The sequence below is a fragment of the Anomaloglossus baeobatrachus genome, chromosome 9 (genome assembly GCF_048569485.1).
Source record: "Anomaloglossus baeobatrachus isolate aAnoBae1 chromosome 9, aAnoBae1.hap1, whole genome shotgun sequence".
NCBI classification, from domain to species: domain Eukaryota; kingdom Metazoa; phylum Chordata; class Amphibia; order Anura; family Aromobatidae; genus Anomaloglossus; species Anomaloglossus baeobatrachus.
Window position 1 is genome coordinate 230,087,164 of NC_134361.1, and position 18,072 is coordinate 230,105,235.

The 18,072-nt window shown below is 51.5% G+C and overlaps 1 protein-coding gene across 1 annotated transcript in view; it reads right to left on the bottom strand.

Annotated features, from left to right (window-relative positions):
• LOC142250805 (uncharacterized) overlaps positions 1–17,793 on the bottom strand; it is a 24,067-nt gene extending 6,274 nt beyond the window's left edge. Inside the window, exons 1-6 of the mRNA XM_075323028.1 lie at positions 17,639–17,793; positions 15,042–15,157; positions 10,254–10,453; positions 2,068–2,153; positions 1,563–1,813; positions 1–1,200 (exon numbers count right to left, since the gene is read on the bottom strand). The exon at positions 1–1,200 is cut by the window's left edge and continues 881 nt beyond it. Of these exons, the coding sequence (XP_075179143.1) occupies positions 500–1,200; positions 1,563–1,813; positions 2,068–2,153; positions 10,254–10,453; positions 15,042–15,157; positions 17,639–17,715 (1,431 nt within the window). The 5' untranslated portion in view covers positions 17,716–17,793 and the 3' untranslated portion in view covers positions 1–499. The remainder of the gene's footprint in view (positions 1,201–1,562; positions 1,814–2,067; positions 2,154–10,253; positions 10,454–15,041; positions 15,158–17,638) is intronic.
• Between the last annotated feature and the right edge of the window lie 279 nt (positions 17,794–18,072).

Here is an 18,072-nt window from a genome sequence, read left to right on the forward strand (position 1 = left end):
GGTCTCCAATCTCAAAGGTAGAGAGAGGATCGTGAATAGCGTCTTCAGCTTTGGATAAGGTCAAGTATGGTCTACAAGGCTTTACCACCTCTGATGGACAATTTCCAGTGTCAATCATTTCTTCTGGTGGCAAAAGAGTTTCCTCAGTCAGAAGGCTGTCATATAGTAAATGGATCTCTTCTATGAGGCTGGCCTCTCTGCTGCTTTGTAAACTTTCAGCTCCAGATATTAGTATTTCCTCGGGTGGGGTGGGGAAGTCTTCTGTGTCACTATCCCCACTCGTAATGGAGCTTGGGTCTCTTGGGAGAGACGGGAGATCTTCGCTCTCATACAAGTCGTAAGAAAGCTTTTCATCAAGCGGAGACAAGATTTCTGACAAGGTGTCTTCGTCAGGCCGGAGAACTTCGTCCGTGATGAATATGATGTCTCCCTCGCTCCGATGTGGAAAGCTTTTAATCTGAAATAAATCTTTGGAAGTTGGAGCATCAGGCGGCATCATCTAAATTTTCCTGCAGATTGCACTTTCCGTAACGGATTGTTTCTCATTCGTTTCTGTCACTCTTTGTCGGTCTTTAGTGTCAGGTGAACTCATTCCGGCTACATTACCGTCCTCTTTCGGACTCATTGACGTCGACTTGTGTATGTCGGTAATTCTGACTACACTGACGTCTTGATTTTCGGGTAAATCGTTTATACCGTATGTTTTGGTATCGGATTCTGTCAAGTCTTCAGAGGTTGGGAAGGATTCACAAGCCAAAGGGGCCATTTCAGTCTTGGTCATTTCCGTCTCCTTCATGACCAAGACGACCAGTTTCCTACAGTCGGGACGTTCTGTTGGGGAAGACTTTGACTTGTCTCCTTCCTTTACATTTTCTCCATTCTGATTGATCATGTTCCCTCCTTGCTCCTTGCCTGATGGACCTCCAGATGGGAACTCTGAAGACTCCATATCGAACACCTCCGAATCTCCGCTCTCTGTGTCTTCGCCGCCTTGCCCCCGGTCCGATGCAGAGACTGAGCTTTCAGATATATTAATGAGTTTAGCCGAAACTTTTTGAAATTGTGCAAGACAGGGGGAAAGTGCGAGGTTTTCGGATTTGGATGGTGCTGAGATATTCTGGAAACTAGGATCGTAAATAGGTTCCTTCACCGCTTGGTCATCGTTTGTGGCTTCTTGGGTGGTAGGTATTGTGTTGGGATCTAAGGATAGAACGAGACGGTTATAGAAACTGTGAATGGGATAAAATGGACCATATCCAAAGCCACCAAACAGACCTCTGCACATAAAACCTTGGCGTAAGGTCACATCAGGGGCCGTACTGTGTCCTACAAGCCTTATCCCGAGGTTCCATTGTCTATGGGTTACTGTCAATGGAGCGGGAGTCATTCATTAACAGCCCTTGCTCCATTCCAATAGGGCCTATTATAGGCCTGAGTTTGGTCACAGAGTTCACACCCCCAAAATCAAACAGTTGGGGGCCCCTATATACATTAGACCGACATTGGTGGGTTCAGCCGACATTAGTGTAATGTGTATGGGGGCCTGAAAAGTATATAATTACCTTGTTTGACCTCCTCTGAGTCCTCAACGTCTCCTCTCTTTTCTGCGGCTCCTCTCTTTTCTGCGGCTCCTCTCTTTTCTGCGGCTCCTCTCTTTTCTGCGGCGCCTCTCTTTTCTGCGGCTCCTCTCTTTTCTGCGGCTCCTCTCTTTTCTGCGGCTCCTCTCTTTTCTGCGGCTCCTCTCTTTTCTGCGGCTCCTCTCTTTTCTGCGGCTCCTCTCTTTCTATCCTCGTCCTTCAGACTGAGATTATTCCTAGGGCATAAAACAATATATAATATATGTGAGGCCTTGAATATTCAATACTTAAGCCTTGCAAAACTAACCACTGCTGCAAGGATCAATGAGACGGTAGACACGGGATTGTTGTCACAGCTTCATGATAAGGTTCGTCAGACGTCCCCGGAGCCACTTATCAGTGATAACGGGACCGAAAACAAAGACTTCTCAGCCTCAAAATACCCCTAAAGGAGCCTTATAGGGGCCTGGACGGTCAGGATTTACATTACCTGGGCTCTTCTGCAGCGCTCCGCTCCACGTCCTGCCCGATTACCAATGTGTCCTCATCAGCCTCATCCCCAGAGACCACCTCGTCCTAATAACAGTATCATGGAGAATTAAATGTAAATATCTACAGTAGAATACATCGTATATACAGTATATATATATATATAGGTACAAGTACTGAGCACCCGAGCATGGTAGTGCCCGCTCATCACTAGTTACCAATACTGAGCACCTGAGCATGGTAGTGCCCGCTCATCACTAGTTACCAGTACTGAGCACCCGAGCATGGTAGTGCCCGCTCATCACTAGTTACCAGTACTGAGCACCCGAGCATGGTAGTGCCCGCTCATCACTAGTTACCAATACTGAGCACCTGAGCATGGTAGTGCCCGCTCATCACTAGTTACCAATACTGAGCACCTGAGCATGGTAGTGCCCGCTCATCACTAGTTACCAATACTGAGCACCTGAGCATGGTAGTGCCCGCTCATCACTAGTTACCAGTACTGAGCACCTGAGCATGGTAGTGCCCGCTCATCACTAGTTACCAATACTGAGCACCTGAGCATGGTAGTGCCCGCTCATCACTAGTTACCAATACTGAGCACCCGAGCATGGTAGTGTCCGCTCATCACTAGTTACCAGTACTGAGCACCTGAGCATGGTAGTGCCCGCTCATCACTAGTTACCAGTACTGAGCACCTGAGCATGGTAGTGCCCGCTCATCACTAGTTACCAGTACTGAGCACCTGAGCATGGTAGTGCCCGCTCATCACTAGTTACCAGTACTGAGCACCCGAGCATGGTAGTGTCCGCTCATCACTAGTTACCAGTACTGAGCACCCGAGCATGGTAGTGCCCGCTCATCACTAGTTACCAATACTGAGCACCTGAGCATGGTAGTGCCCGCTCATCACTAGTTACCAATACTGAGCACCCGAGCATGGTAGTGTCCGCTCATCACTAGTTACCAGTACTGAGCACCCGAGCATGATAGTGTCCGCTCATCACTAGTTACCAGTACTGAGCACCCGAGCATGATAGTGTCCGCTCATCACTAGTTACCAATACTGAGCACCTGAGCATAGTAGTGCTCGCTCATCACTAGTTACCAGTACTGAGCACCTGAGCATGGTAGTGCCCGCTCATCACTAGTTACCAATACTGAGCACCCGAGCATGGTAGTGCCCGCTCATCACTAGTTACCAATACTGAGCACCTGAGCATGGTAGTGCCCGCTCATCACTAGTTACCAATACTGAGCACCTGAGCATGGTAGTGCCCGCTCATCACTAGTTACCAGTACTGAGCACCCGAGCATGGTAGTGCCCGCTCATCACTAGTTACCAGTACTGAGCACCTGAGCATGGTAGTGCCCGCTCATCACTAGTTACCAATACTGAGCACCTGAGCATGGTAGTGCCCGCTCATCACTAGTTACCAGTACTGAGCACCTGAGCATGATAGTGCCCGCTCATCACTAGTTACCAGTACTGAGCCCCCGAGCATGGTAGTGCCCGCTCATCACTAGTTACCAGTACTGAACACCCGAGCATGGTAGTGCCTGCTCATCACTAGTTACCAGTACTGAGCACCCGAGCATGGTAGTGCCCGCTCATCACTAGTTACCAATACTGAGCACCTGAGCATGGTAGTGCCCGCTCATCACTAGTTACCAATACTGAGCACCTGAGCATGGTAGTGCCCGCTCATCACTAGTTACCAGTACTGAGCACCTGAGCATGGTAGTGCCCGCTCATCACTAGTTACCAGTACTGAGCACCCGAGCATGGTAGTGCCCGCCCATCACTAGTTACCAGTACTGAGCTCCCAAGCATGGTAGTGTCCGCTCATCACTAGTTACCAGTACTGAGCACCCGAGCATGGTAGTGCCCGCTCATCACTAGTTACCAGTACTGAGCACCCGAGCATGGTAGTGCCCGCTCATCACTAGTTACCAGTACAGAGCACCTGAGCATGGTAGTGCTCACTCATCACTAGTTACCAGTACTGAGCACCCGAGCATGGTAGTGCCCGCTCCTCACTAGTTACCAGTACTGAGCCCCCGAGCATGGTAGTGTCCGCTCATCACTAGTTACCAGTACTGAGCACCCGAGCATGGTAGTGCCCGCTCATCACTAGTTACCAGTACTGAGCACCCGAGCATGGTAGTGCCCGCTCATCACTAGTTACCAGTACAGAGCACCTGAGCATGGTAGTACCCGCTCATCACTAGTTACCAGTACTGAGCACCCGAGCATGGTAGTGCCCGCTCATCACTAGTTACCAGTACTGAGCACCCGAGCATGGTAGTGCCCGCTCATCACTAGTTACCAGTACTGAGCACCTGAGCATGGTAGTGCCCGCTCATCACTAGTTACCAGTACTGAGCCCCCGAGCATGGTAGTGTCCGCTCATCACTAGTTACCAGTATTGAGCACCCGAGCATGGTAGTGCCCACTCATCACTAGTTACCAGTACTGAGCACCCGAGCATGGTAGTGTCCGCTCATCACTAGTTACCAGTACTGAGCACCCGAGCATGGTAGTGCCCGCTCATCACTAGTTACCAATACTGAGCACCTGAGCATGGTAGTGCCCGCTCATCACTAGTTACCAATACTGAGCACCCGAGCATGGTAGTGCCCGCTCATCACTAGTTACCAGTACTGAGCACCCGAGCATGGCAGTGCCTGCTCATCACTAGTTACCAGTACTGAGCACCCGAGCATGGTAGTGCTCGCTCATCACTAGTTACCAGTACTGAGCACCTGAGCATGGTAGTGTCCGCTCATCACTAGTTACCAGTACTGAGCACCTGAGCATGGTAGTGCCCGCTCATCACTAGTTACCAGTACTGAGCACCCGAGCATGGTAGTGCCCGCCCATCACTAGTTACCAGTACTGAGCTCCCAAGCATGGTAGTGTCCGCTCATCACTAGTTACCAGTACTGAGCACCCGAGCATGGTAGTGCCCGCTCATCACTAGTTACCAGTACTGAGCACCCGAGCATGGTAGTGCCCGCTCATCACTAGTTACCAGTACAGAGCACCTGAGCATGGTAGTGCTCACTCATCACTAGTTACCAGTACTGAGCACCCGAGCATGGTAGTGCCCGCTCCTCACTAGTTACCAGTACTGAGCCCCCGAGCATGGTAGTGTCCGCTCATCACTAGTTACCAGTACTGAGCACCCGAGCATGGTAGTGCCCGCTCATCACTAGTTACCAGTACTGAGCACCCGAGCATGGTAGTGCCCGCTCATCACTAGTTACCAGTACAGAGCACCTGAGCATGGTAGTACCCGCTCATCACTAGTTACCAGTACTGAGCACCCGAGCATGGTAGTGCCCGCTCATCACTAGTTACCAGTACTGAGCACCCGAGCATGGTAGTGCCCGCTCATCACTAGTTACCAGTACTGAGCACCTGAGCATGGTAGTGCCCGCTCATCACTAGTTACCAGTACTGAGCCCCCGAGCATGGTAGTGTCCGCTCATCACTAGTTACCAGTATTGAGCACCCGAGCATGGTAGTGCCCACTCATCACTAGTTACCAGTACTGAGCACCCGAGCATGGTAGTGCCCGCTCATCACTAGTTACCAGTACTGAGCACCCGAGCATGGTAGTGCCCGCTCATCACTAGTTACCAGTACTGAGCACCCGAGCATGGTAGTGCCCGCTCATCACTAGTTACCAGTACTGAGCACCTGAGCATGGTAGTGCCCGCTCATCACCAGTACTGAGCACCTGAGCATGGTAGTGCCCGCTCATCACTAGTTACCAGTACTGAGCACCTGAGCATGGTAGTGCCCGCTCATCACTAGTTACCAGTACTGAGCACCCGAGCATGGTAGTGCCCGCTCATCACTAGTTACCAGTACTGAGCACCCGAGCATGGTAGTGCCCGCTCATCACTAGTTACCAGTACAGAGCACCCGAGCATGGTTTTGCCCGCTCATCATTAGTTACCAGTACTGAGCACCCGAGCATGGTAGTGCCCGCTCATCACTAGTTACCAGTACTGAGTACCCGAGCATGGTAGTGCCTGCTCATCACTAGTTACCAGTACTGAGCACCCGAACATGGTAGTGCCCGCTCATCACCAGTTATCAGTACTGAGCACCCGAACATGGTAGTGCCCGCTCATCACCAGTACTGAGCACCTGAGCATGGTAGTGCCCGCTCATCACTAGTTACCAGTACAGAGCACCCGAGCATGGTAGTGCCCGCTCATCACTAGTTACCAGTACTGAGCACCCGAGCATGGTAGTGCCCGCTCATCACTAGTTACCAGTACTGAGCACCCGAGCATGGTAGTGCCCGCTCATCACCAGTACTGAGCACCTGAGCATGGTAGTGCCCGCTCATCACTAGTTACCAGTACAGAGCACCCGAGCATGGTAGTGCCCGCTCATCACTAGTTACCAGTACTGAGCACCCGAGCATGGTAGTGCCCGCTCATCACTAGTTACCAGTACAGAGCACCCGAGCATGGTAGTGCCCGCTCATCACTAGTTACCAGTACTGAGCACCCGAGCATGGTTTTGCCCGCTCATCATTAGTTACCAGTACTGAGCACCCGAGCATGGTAGTGCCCGCTCATCACTAGTTACCAGTACTGAGTACCCGAGCATGGTAGTGCCTGCTCATCACTAGTTACCAGTACTGAGCACCCGAACATGGTAGTGCCCGCTCATCACCAGTTATCAGTACTGAGCACCCGAACATGGTAGTGCCCGCTCATCACTAGTTACCAGTACTGAGCCCCCGAGCATGGTAGTGTCCGCTCATCACTAGTTACCAGTACTGAGCACCCGAGCATGGTAGTGCCCACTCATCACTAGTTACCAGTACTGAGCACCCGAGCATGGTAGTGCCCGCTCATCACTAGTTACCAGTACTGAGCACCCGAGCATGGTAGTGCCCGCTCATCACTAGTTACCAGTACTGAGCACCCGAGCATGGTAGTGCCCGCTCATCACTAGTTACCAGTACTGAGCACCTGAGCATGGTAGTGCCCGCTCATCACCAGTACTGAGCACCTGAGCATGGTAGTGCCCGCTCATCACTAGTTACCAGTACTGAGCACCCGAGCATGGTAGTGCCCGCTCATCACTAGTTACCAGTACTGAGTACCCGAGCATGGTAGTGCCTGCTCATCACTAGTTACCAGTACTGAGCACCCGAACATGGTAGTGCCCGCTCATCACCAGTTATCAGTACTGAGCACCCGAACATGGTAGTGCCCGCTCATCACCAGTACTGAGCACCTGAGCATGGTAGTGCCCGCTCATCACTAGTTACCAGTACAGAGCACCCGAGCATGGTAGTGCCCGCTCATCACTAGTTACCAGTACTGAGCACCCGAGCATGGTAGTGCCCGCTCATCACTAGTTACCAGTACTGAGCACCCGAGCATGGTAGTGCCCGCTCATCACCAGTACTGAGCACCTGAGCATGGTAGTGCCCGCTCATCACTAGTTACCAGTACAGAGCACCCGAGCATGGTAGTGCCCGCTCATCACTAGTTACCAGTACTGAGCACCCGAGCATGGTAGTGCCCGCTCATCACTAGTTACCAGTACAGAGCACCCGAGCATGGTAGTGCCCGCTCATCACTAGTTACCAGTACTGAGCACCCGAGCATGGTAGTGCCCGCTCATCACTAGTTACCAGTACTGAGCACCCGAGCATGGTAGTGCCCGCTCATCACCAGTACTGAGCACCTGAGCATGGTAGTGCCCGCTCATCACTAGTTACCAGTACAGAGCACCCGAGCATGGTAGTGCCCGCTCATCACTAGTTACCAGTACTGAGCACCCGAGCATGGTAGTGCCCGCTCATCACTAGTTACCAGTACAGAGCACCCGAGCATGGTAGTGCCCGCTCATCACTAGTTACCAGTACTGAGCACCCGAGCATGGTTTTGCCCGCTCATCATTAGTTACCAGTACTGAGCACCCGAGCATGGTAGTGCCCGCTCATCACTAGTTACCAGTACTGAGTACCCGAGCATGGTAGTGCCTGCTCATCACTAGTTACCAGTACTGAGCACCCGAACATGGTAGTGCCCGCTCATCACCAGTTATCAGTACTGAGCACCCGAACATGGTAGTGCCCGCTCATCACTAGTTACCAGTACTGAGCACCCGAGCATGGTAGTGCCCGCTCATCACTAGTTACCAGTACTGAGCACCCGAGCATGGTAGTGCCCGCTCATCACTAGTTACCAGTATTGAGCACCCGAGCATGATAGTGCCCGCTCATCACTAGTTACCAGTACTGATCACCCGAGCATGGTAGTGCCCGCTCATCACTAGTTACCAGTACTGATCACCCGAGCATGGCAGTGCCCGCTCATCACTAGTTACCAGTACTGAGCACCCGAGCATGGTAGTGCCCGCTCATCACTAGTTACCAGTACTGAGCACCCGAGCATGGTAGTGCCCGCTCATCACTAGTTACCAGTACTGAGCACCCGAGCATGGTAGTGCCCGCTCATCACCAGTTACCAGTACTGAGCACCCGAACATGGTAGTGCCCGCTCATCACTAGTTACCAGTACTGAGCACCCGAGCATGGTAGTGCCCGCTCATCACTAGTTACCAGTACTGAGCACCCGAGCATGGTAGTGCCCGCTCATCACTAGTTACCAGTATTGAGCACCCGAGCATGGTAGAGCCCGCTCATCACTAGTTACCAGTACAGAGCACCCGAGCATGGTAGTGCCCGCTCATCACTAGTTACCAGTACTGAGCACCCGAGCATGGTAGAGCCCGCTCATCACTAGTTACCAGTACTGAGCACCCGAGCATGGTAGAGCCCGCTCATCACTAGTTACCAGTACAGAGCACCCGAGCATGGTAGTGCCCGCTCATCACTAGTTACCAGTACTGAGCACCCGAGCATGGTAGTGCCCGCTCATCATTAGTTACCAGTATTGAGCACCCGAGCATGGTAGAGCCCGCTCATCACTAGTTACCAGTACAGAGCACCCGAGCATGGTAGTGCTCGCTCATCACTAGTTACCAGTACTGAGCACCCGAGTATGGTAGTGCCCGCTCATCACTAGTTACCAGTACTGAGCACCCGAGCATGGCAGTGCCCGCTCATCACTAGTTACCAGCACTGAGCACCCGAGCATGGTAGTGCCCGCTCATCACTAGTTACTAGTACTGAGCACCCGAGCATGGTAGTGCCCGCTCATCACTAGTTACCAGTACTGAGCACCCGAGCATGGTAGTGCCTGCTCATCACTAGTTACCAGTACTGAGCACCCGAGCATGGTAGTGCCCGCTCATCACTAGTTACCAGTACTGAGCACCGGAGCATGGTAGTGCCCGCTCATCACTAGTTACCAGTACAGAGCACCCGAGCATGGTAGTGCCCGCTCATCACTAGTTACCAGTACTGAGCACCTGAGCATGGTAGTGCCCGCTCATCACTAGTTACCAGTACTGAGCATGGTAGTGCCCGCTCATCACTAGTTACCAGTACTGAGCACCTGAGCATGGTAGTGCCCGCTCATCACTAGTTACCAGTACTGAGCACCTGAGCATGGTAGTGCCCGCTCATCACTAGTTACCAGTACTGAGCACCCGAGCATGGTAGTGCCCGCTCATCACTAGTTACCAGTACTGAGCACCGGAGCATGGTAGTGCCCGCTCATCACTAGTTACCAGTACTGAGCACCCGAGCATGGTAGTGCCCGCTCATCACTAGTTACCAGTACAGAGCACCCGAGCATGGTAGTGCCCGCTCATCACTAGTTACCAGTACTGTGCACCCGAGCATGGTAGTGCCCGCTCATCACTAGTTACCAGTACTGAGCACCCGAGCATGGTAGTGTCCGCTCATCACTAGTTACCAGTACTGAGCACCTGAGCATGGTAGTGTCCGCTCATCACTAGTTACCAGTACTGTGCACCCGAGCATGGTAGTGCCCGCTCATCACTAGTTACCAGTACTGTGCACCCGAGCATGGTAGTGCCCGCTCATCACTAGTTACCAGTACTGAGCACCTGAGCATGGTAGTGTCCGCTCATCACTAGTTACCAGTACTGTGCACCCGAGCATGGTAGTGCCCGCTCATCACTAGTTACCAGTACTGAGCACCTAAGCATGGTAGTGCCCGCTCATCACTAGTTACACATTTCTTGGCGATGGTCCGGGTTGTGTGGCTCACCTCAGTACATACGTGAGCTCGCTGCCGCTGTCTCGCTGGTGAGTGGTTGCTCAGGTCTTCCCGGCTCTGACACGGATGATTCTGGAGAGACTCCGTCACTCGCGTCTCTTCTCCTGATGAAGGATCGTCCTCCGCTGTTCCATCTGCCAGAGACGCGTTACAATGGCTGCTCTCCCTCCCCGCGCCATCACGGGTAATATCTGGATTTATGTAATACAGAAGATGATGAATTACTAGCAACTAAGCATTAATATAGATAAATGTGTGCAGGAGGGGAAGCCATTAGTGTGTATAGGCCTAAAGATATGTCCCAGCTCTGATTGGATAAGTGTTTTGTTTGTTTTAATGTTTTGTTTATTGAATCAATATTAACAGAGTATATGCACAGAACAAAAAATCATAGGCATTTCTAACATCACCATTAATCTAATTTGCATTCAATTGCATTAAATCGCCTTCCAGATACAATATCATCCGTGGGATAGGATTCCAGATCAATTAAAAGTCGTTAGATCAATCGAGAAGTGGAGGGCGAGCCCGATCATGCCATACTCTCATAACATTATAAAGAGAAAAACCAGTTTTATCCTTTTTCTTATTTAAAGGAGAAAAAACAAAGAAAGAAAGAACACATAACTGCAACAAGGAAATAGAGGTGGGGGGGGAGGGGGGGGGGAGGGGAGGGAATGGATACGTGTTTTTATAGTAAAGTCATTTATATTGATATACAGGGGTGGAACGATCACGGTCGCAGGGGTCACAACTGGGCTCTGGGTCTGGAGGGGGTCCGCTGACCTCAGCGCCTGCTTCAGCTGGATGTACGTCCAAGGGCGCGCATCCAGCTGAAATGCATCGCAACACAGAGACCCATTGGGTCCCTGCACTGCAAACTGCAGCGGCGCAGGGTCACAGGAGGCAGCTGGGGCTAACACGTGTGCCGACTACGTAAGCAGATGCATATTCACTGCTCCCCATGCCCATAATCCCACCTAGCTCTTTGAACTGAAGCCAGTGCTAAGAGGGGCGCGGGATTATGGGTGTGTGGATCAGTGAATATTCATTTTCTTTATGGGGGCCATATAATGCCAGGGTGGGGCCCATATAATACAAGGATGGGGACCATATAATACAATTATGGGGGCCATATAATGCCAGGATGGGGGCCATATAATACCAGGATGGGGGACAAAGCTTTCCCTTGCTCTGCTATACATCTTTCTCTCAGCACCCAGCTTTCCCATGCTCTGCTATACATCTTTCTCTCAGCACCCAGTTTTCCCATGCTCTGCTATATACATCTTTCTCTCAGCACCCAGTTTTCCCATGCTCGGCTATACATCTTTCTCTCAGCACCCAGCTTTCCCATGCTCTGCTATACATCTTTCTCTCAGCACCCAGTTTTCCCATGCTCTGCTTTACTGCTTTCCCTCAGCACCCAGCTTTCTCATGCGCTGCTATACATCTTTCTCTCAGCACCCAGCTTTCCCATGCTCTGCTATACATCTTTCTCTCAGCACCCAGTTTTCCCATGCTCTGCTATACATCTTTCTCTCAGCACCCAGCTTTCCCATGCTCTGCTATATACATCTTTCTCTCAGCACCCAGCTTTCCCATGCTCTGCTATACATCTTTCTCTCAGCACCCAGCTTTCCCATGCTCTGCTATACATCTTTCTCTCAGCACCCAGCTTTCCCATGCTCTGCTATACATCTTTCCCTCAGCACCCAGCTTTCCCATGCTCTGCTATATACATCTTTCTCTCAGCACCCAGCTTTCCCATGCTCTGCTATACATCTTTCTCTCAGCACCCAGCTTTCCCATGCTCTGCTATACATCTTTCTCTCAGCACCCAGCTTTCCCATGCTCTGCTATACATCTTTCTCTCAGCACCCAGCTTTCCCATGCTCTGCTATATACATCTTTCTCTCAGCACCCAGCTTTCCCATGCTCTGCTATACATCTTTCTCTCAGCACCCAGCTTTCCCATGCTCTGCTATATACATCTTTCTCTCAGCACCCAGCTTTCCCATGCTCTGCTATACATCTTTCTCTCAGCACCCAGCTTTCCCATGCTCTGCTATATACATCTTTCTCTCAGCACCCAGTTTTCTCATGCTCTGCTATATACATCTTTCTCTCAGCACCCAGCTTTCCCATGCTCTGCTATATACATCTTTCTCTCAGCACCCAGCTTTCCCATGCTCTGCTTTACATCTTTCTCTCAGCACCCAGTTTTCCCATGCTCTGCTATACATCTTTCTCTCAGCACCCAGCTTTCCCATGCTCTGCTATACATCTTTCTCTCAACACCCAGTTTTCCCATGCTCTACTATACATCTTTCTCTCAGCACCCAGCTTTCCCATGCTCTGCTATATACATCTTTCTCTCAGCACCCAGCTTTCCCATGCTCTGCTATACATCTTTCTCTCAGCACCCAGCTTTCCCATGCTCTGCTATACATCTTTCTCTCAGCACACAGCTTTCCCATGCTCTGCTATACATCTTTCTCTCAGCACCCAGCTTTCCCTTGCTCTGCTAGACATCTTTCCCTTCAGCACCCAGCTTTCCCATGCTCTGCTATACATCTTTCTCTCAGCACCCAGCTTTCCCATGCTCTGCTATACATCTTTCTCTCAGCACCCAGCTTTCCCATGCTCTGCTGTACATCTTTCTCTCAGAACCCAGCTTTCCCATGCTCTGCTATACATCTTTCTCTCAGCACCCAGTTTTCCCATGCTCTGCTATATACATCTTTCTCTCAGCACCCAGCTTTCCCATGCTCTGCTATACATCTTTCTCTCAGCACCCAGCTTTCCCATGCTCTGCTATACATCTTTCTCTCAGCACCCAGCTTTCCCATGCTCTGCTATACATCTTTCTCTCAGCACCCAGTTTTCCCATGCTCTGCTATATACATCTTTCTCTCAGCACCCAGCTTTCCCATGCTCTGCTATACATCTTTCTCTCAGCACCCAGCTTTCCCATGCTCTGCTATACATCTTTCTCTCAGCACCCAGCTTTCCCATGCTCTGCTATACATCTTTCTCTCAGCACCCAGCTTTCCCATGCTCTGCTATACATCTTTCTCTCAGCACCCAGTTTTCCCATGCTCTGCTATACATCTTTCTCTCAGCACCCAGCTTTCCCATGCTCTGCTATATACATCTTTTTCTCAGCACCCAGCTTTCCCATGCTCTGCTATACATCTTTCTCTCAGCACCCAGTTTTCCCATGCTCTGCTATATACATCTTTCTCTCAGCACCCAGCTTTCCCATGCTCTGCTATACATCTCTCAGCACCCAGCTTTCCCATGCTCTGCTATATACATCTTTCTCTCAGCACCCAGCTTTCCCATGCTCTGCTATACATCTTTCTCTCAGCACCCAGTTTTCCCATGCTCTGCTATATACATCTTTCTCTCAGCACCCAGCTTTCCCATGCTCTGCTATACATCTTTCTCTCAGCACCCAGTTTTCCCATGCTCTGCTATATACATCTTTCTCTCAGCACCCAGTTTTCCCATGCTCTGCTATATACATCTTTCTCTCAGCACCCAGCTTTCCCATGGTCTGCTATACATCTTTCTCTCAGCACCCAGTTTTCCCATGCTCTGCTATACATCTTTCCCTCAGCACCCAGCTTTCCCATGCTCTTCTATACATCTCTCAGCACCCAGCTTTCCCATGCTCTGCTATACATCTTTCTCTCAGCATCCAGCTTTCCCATGCTCTGCTATACATCTTTACCTCAGCACCCAGCTTTCCCATGCTCTGCTATACATTTTTCTCTCAGCACCAAGGTTTCCCATGCTCTGCTATACATCTTTCCCTCAGCACCCAGCTTTCCCATGCTCTGCTATATACATCTTTCTCTCAGCACCCAGTTTTGCCATGCTCTGATATCTTGGGAAAGCTGGGTGCTGAGGGAAAGATGTACAACAGAGCATTGGAAAGCTGGGTGCTGAGAGAAATATGTTTATAGCAGAGCATGGGAAAGCTGGGTGCTGAAAGGAATATAGCAGAGCATGGGAAAGCTGGGTGCTGAGAGAAAGATGTATAGCAGAGCATGGGAAAGCTGGGTGCTGAGAGAAAGATGTATAGCAGAGCATGGGAAAGCTGGGTGCTGAGGGAAAGATGTATAGCAGAGCATGGGAAAGCTGGGTGCTGAAAGGAATATAGCAGAGCATGGGAAAGCTGGGGGGGGGGGGGTGTTCCAGGTCTAAAATTTGCACTAGTTACGCCACTGTTGATATGTCTGTACAAGGGTAAGCTGAGGGACAAGCAATATGGCCACCACTTCAGCCCCAACGGGGTTGTCATCGATATCTCCAGTTGTGCAGTGATATAAGCAGAGGGCTGGATTAGAAATGTCGGCTGACCGCTCGTATGAGAGATGCATAGTGACCATAATGGTCCCAGAAACAGATGGGGGTCTTTGCATAAAATGCAGTTCAGTTCATATCTAGCATATTCATCCTAAAATACTCTGTGCTGCTGTGCTGGTAATATGAATGACCTGGGAAGGTCCCGCCAAGCACAGGAAGCAGCACGGCTCCAGGCATTGTATAGTGGATGTGAATGGAAAGACTCCTGGTGGGACCAGCGGATACTAGAGAATAGGAAACATGCGGCACTAGTGGTGGTGCCTAGAGTCGGACCACCCACCCACCTGACACTGACGACCTATCATACCCGTCGTGATCGCTGCTGCGTCGCTATGTGTGACACCACCATAAGGAGAGCTCCCAAAACTAATGTCCCAGAAAGCCCCTCTCCTGGCTCATGACCTGGATTATAGGCAGTCATCTTCTCTGTTCCTTCTGGACTCCGATGGTCCATTCTTCTGACATTTGTAGTATCACGGACCCCAGGAGCAGCGCTCTCATCCTCCGTCTTCTGTGCCCTTTAAGAAAAACATTCTATTTGCCACAGTCTCACCGGTGCCTGAACCGAAGAAATAAACCAGCTCCTATTCATAACAGTGCGTCTCCATAGTAACAGACTACAATCAGAGCCTGTGTAGTCTGATCCCGCAGTCATCTGTTCCTCCATCTACTTATGACTTTGCTTAGTTGCTTCAGTTTTTATTTCTGAAGGATTTCTGCTGCGCACCTGTCTCACATCCCCTGGACTCTGCTGTGCACCTGTCTCACATCCCCCGGACTCTGCTGTGCACCTGTCTCACATCCCCCGGACTCTGCTGTGCACCTGTCTCACATCCCCCGGACTCTGCTGTGCACCTGCCTCAGATCCCCCGGACTCTGCTGTGCACCCGTCTCACATCCCCCGGACTCTGCTGTGCACCTGCCTCAGATCCCCCGGACTCTGCTGTGCACCCGTCTCACATCCCCCGGACTCTGCTGTGCACCTGTCTCACATCCCCCGGACTCTGCTGTGCTCCCGTCTCACATCCCCCGGACTCTGCTGTGCACCTGTCTCACATCCCCCGGACTCTGCTGTGCACCTGTCTCACATCCCCTGGACTCTGCTGTGCACCTGTCTCACATCCCCCGGACTCTGCTGTGCACCTGCCTCACATCCCCCGGACTCTGCTGTGCTCCACCTCAGGCTCTGCCGGTGCCTGGACCTATATAAGGATCATTAAGACACACACCTGGGTCTTGGCATTAAGACTTTAAGTGCAGTTCTGTCTGCCTGCAGCTTTCAGTACCTCTGCTGCCAGTCTCCTGTCTGCCTGCAGCTTCCAGTACCTCTGCTGCCAGTCTCCTGTCTGCCTGCAGCTTCCAGTACCTCTGCTGCCAGTCTCCTGTCTGCCTGCAGCTTCCAGTACCTCTGCTGCCAGTCACCTGTCTGCCTGCAGCTTTCAGTACCTCTGCTGCCAGTCACCTGTCTGCCTGCAGCTTCCAGTACCTCTGCTGCCAGTCTCCTGTCTGCCTGCAGCTTCCAGTACCTCTGCTGCCAGTCACCTGTCTGCCTGCAGCTTTCAGTACCTCTGCTGCCAGTCTCCTGTCTGCCTGCAGCTTCCAGTACCTCTGCTGCCAGTCACCTGTCTGCCTGCAGCTTTCAGTTTCTCTGCTGCCAGTCACCTGTCTGCCTGCAGCTTTCAGTACCTCTGCTGCCAGTCACCTGTCTGCCTGCAGCTTTCAGTACCTCTGCTGCCAGTCACCTGTCTGCCTGCAGCTTTCAGTACCTCTGCTGCCAGTCTCCTGTCTGTCTGAGGCGTCTAGTACCTCTGCTGCCAGTCTCCTGTCTGCCTGCAGCTTTCAGTACCTCTGCTGCCAGTCACCTGTCTGCCTGCAGCTTCCAGTACCTCTGCTGCCAGTCTCCTGTCTGCCTGCAGCTTCCACTACCTCTGCTGCCAGTCTCCTGTCTGCCTGCAGCTTCCAGTACCTCTGCTGCCAGTCTCCTGTCTGCCTGCAGCTTCCAGTACCTCTGCTGCCAGTCTCCTGTCTGCCTGCAGCTTTCAGTTTCTCTGCTGCCAGTCACCTGTCTGCCTGCAGCTTTCAGTACCTCTGCTGCCAGTCACCTGTCTGCCTGCAGCTTCCAGTACCTCTGCTGCCAGTCTCCTGTCTGCCTGCAGCTTTCAGTACCTCTGCTGCCAGTCACCTGTCTGCCTGCAGCTTCCAGTACCTCTGCTGCCAGTCTCCTGTCTGCCTGCAGCTTTCAGTTTCTCTGCTGCCAGTCACCTGTCTGCCTGCAGCTTTCAGTTTCTCTGCTGCCAGTCACCTGTCTGCCTACAGCTTTCAGTACCTCTGCTGCCAGTCTCCTGTCTGCCTGCAGCTTCCAGTACCTCTGCTGCCAGTCTCCTGTCTGCCTGCAGCTTTCAGTACCTCTGCTGCCAGTCACCTGTCTGCCTGCAGCTTCCAGTACCTCTGCTGCCAGTCTCCTGTCTGCCTGCAGCTTTCAGTTTCTCTGCTGCCAGTCACCTGTCTGCCTGCAGCTTTCAGTTTCTCTGCTGCCAGTCACCTGTCTGCCTACAGCTTTCAGTACCTCTGCTGCTAGTCTTCTGTCTCTCTGAGGCTTCCATTACCTCTGCTATCTGTTTCCTGTCTTAATGTGTCTTCCAGTACCTTTGCTACCAGTGTCCTATCTACCTGTAACTTCTATTACCTCTGCTACCGGCCTCCTGTCTTCCTGCGGATTCCAGTACCTCTGCTACTGGTTTCCTATCTGCCTGCAGCTTCCAGTACCTCTACTACTGTCTTTCCGGCTTCCAGTACCTCTGCTACCTGTCTTCTGTTTGCTTGCGGTTTTCAGTACCTCTGCTACCTGCTTCTCGGCATCCAGTACCATTACTACCCCGTTTCCCGTGTGCTTCACCTGTCTGCTGCACCGATGCCCGTGTGCCCACCCGTACCATGGTTGTGGAGGATGCCCCTCACCAGGTGAGCCTACACAATTGCAAAGTTTAGATATTACATACCGATCTGTTTCCGTTTTTTCTGCGATATCATCATCCTCAGAGAGGTCAGAAATGGCCGACTGCGTATTCTGGTTCATGTGCTCAGAATCCAAGATGGAATCACAGGACGAGATGTATCTGGACGGTTGAGTGGAAGGATCGAGATCAATCAACTCCGAGACCTGCGTGAGAAATAAGTCTCAGGAACAAACCGGAAGGGCAGATCTGACGTCTTATGAAACGCACGTATTTGGGGCTAAAAGACACTTTTGTAATTGAGTTTCATTAAACTTTTGCAGGGTTCGCCTCCTACAGCAGCAGTATTGCACTGTCTATTGCTGGCTGCAGAATGAGTAAACTGAGAATCCTTCAGTGAGCTTGCAGTCCGTGTATTGCACGGTCTATTATAGGCTGCAGAATGAGTAAACTGAGGTTCCATCAGTGAGCTTGCAGTC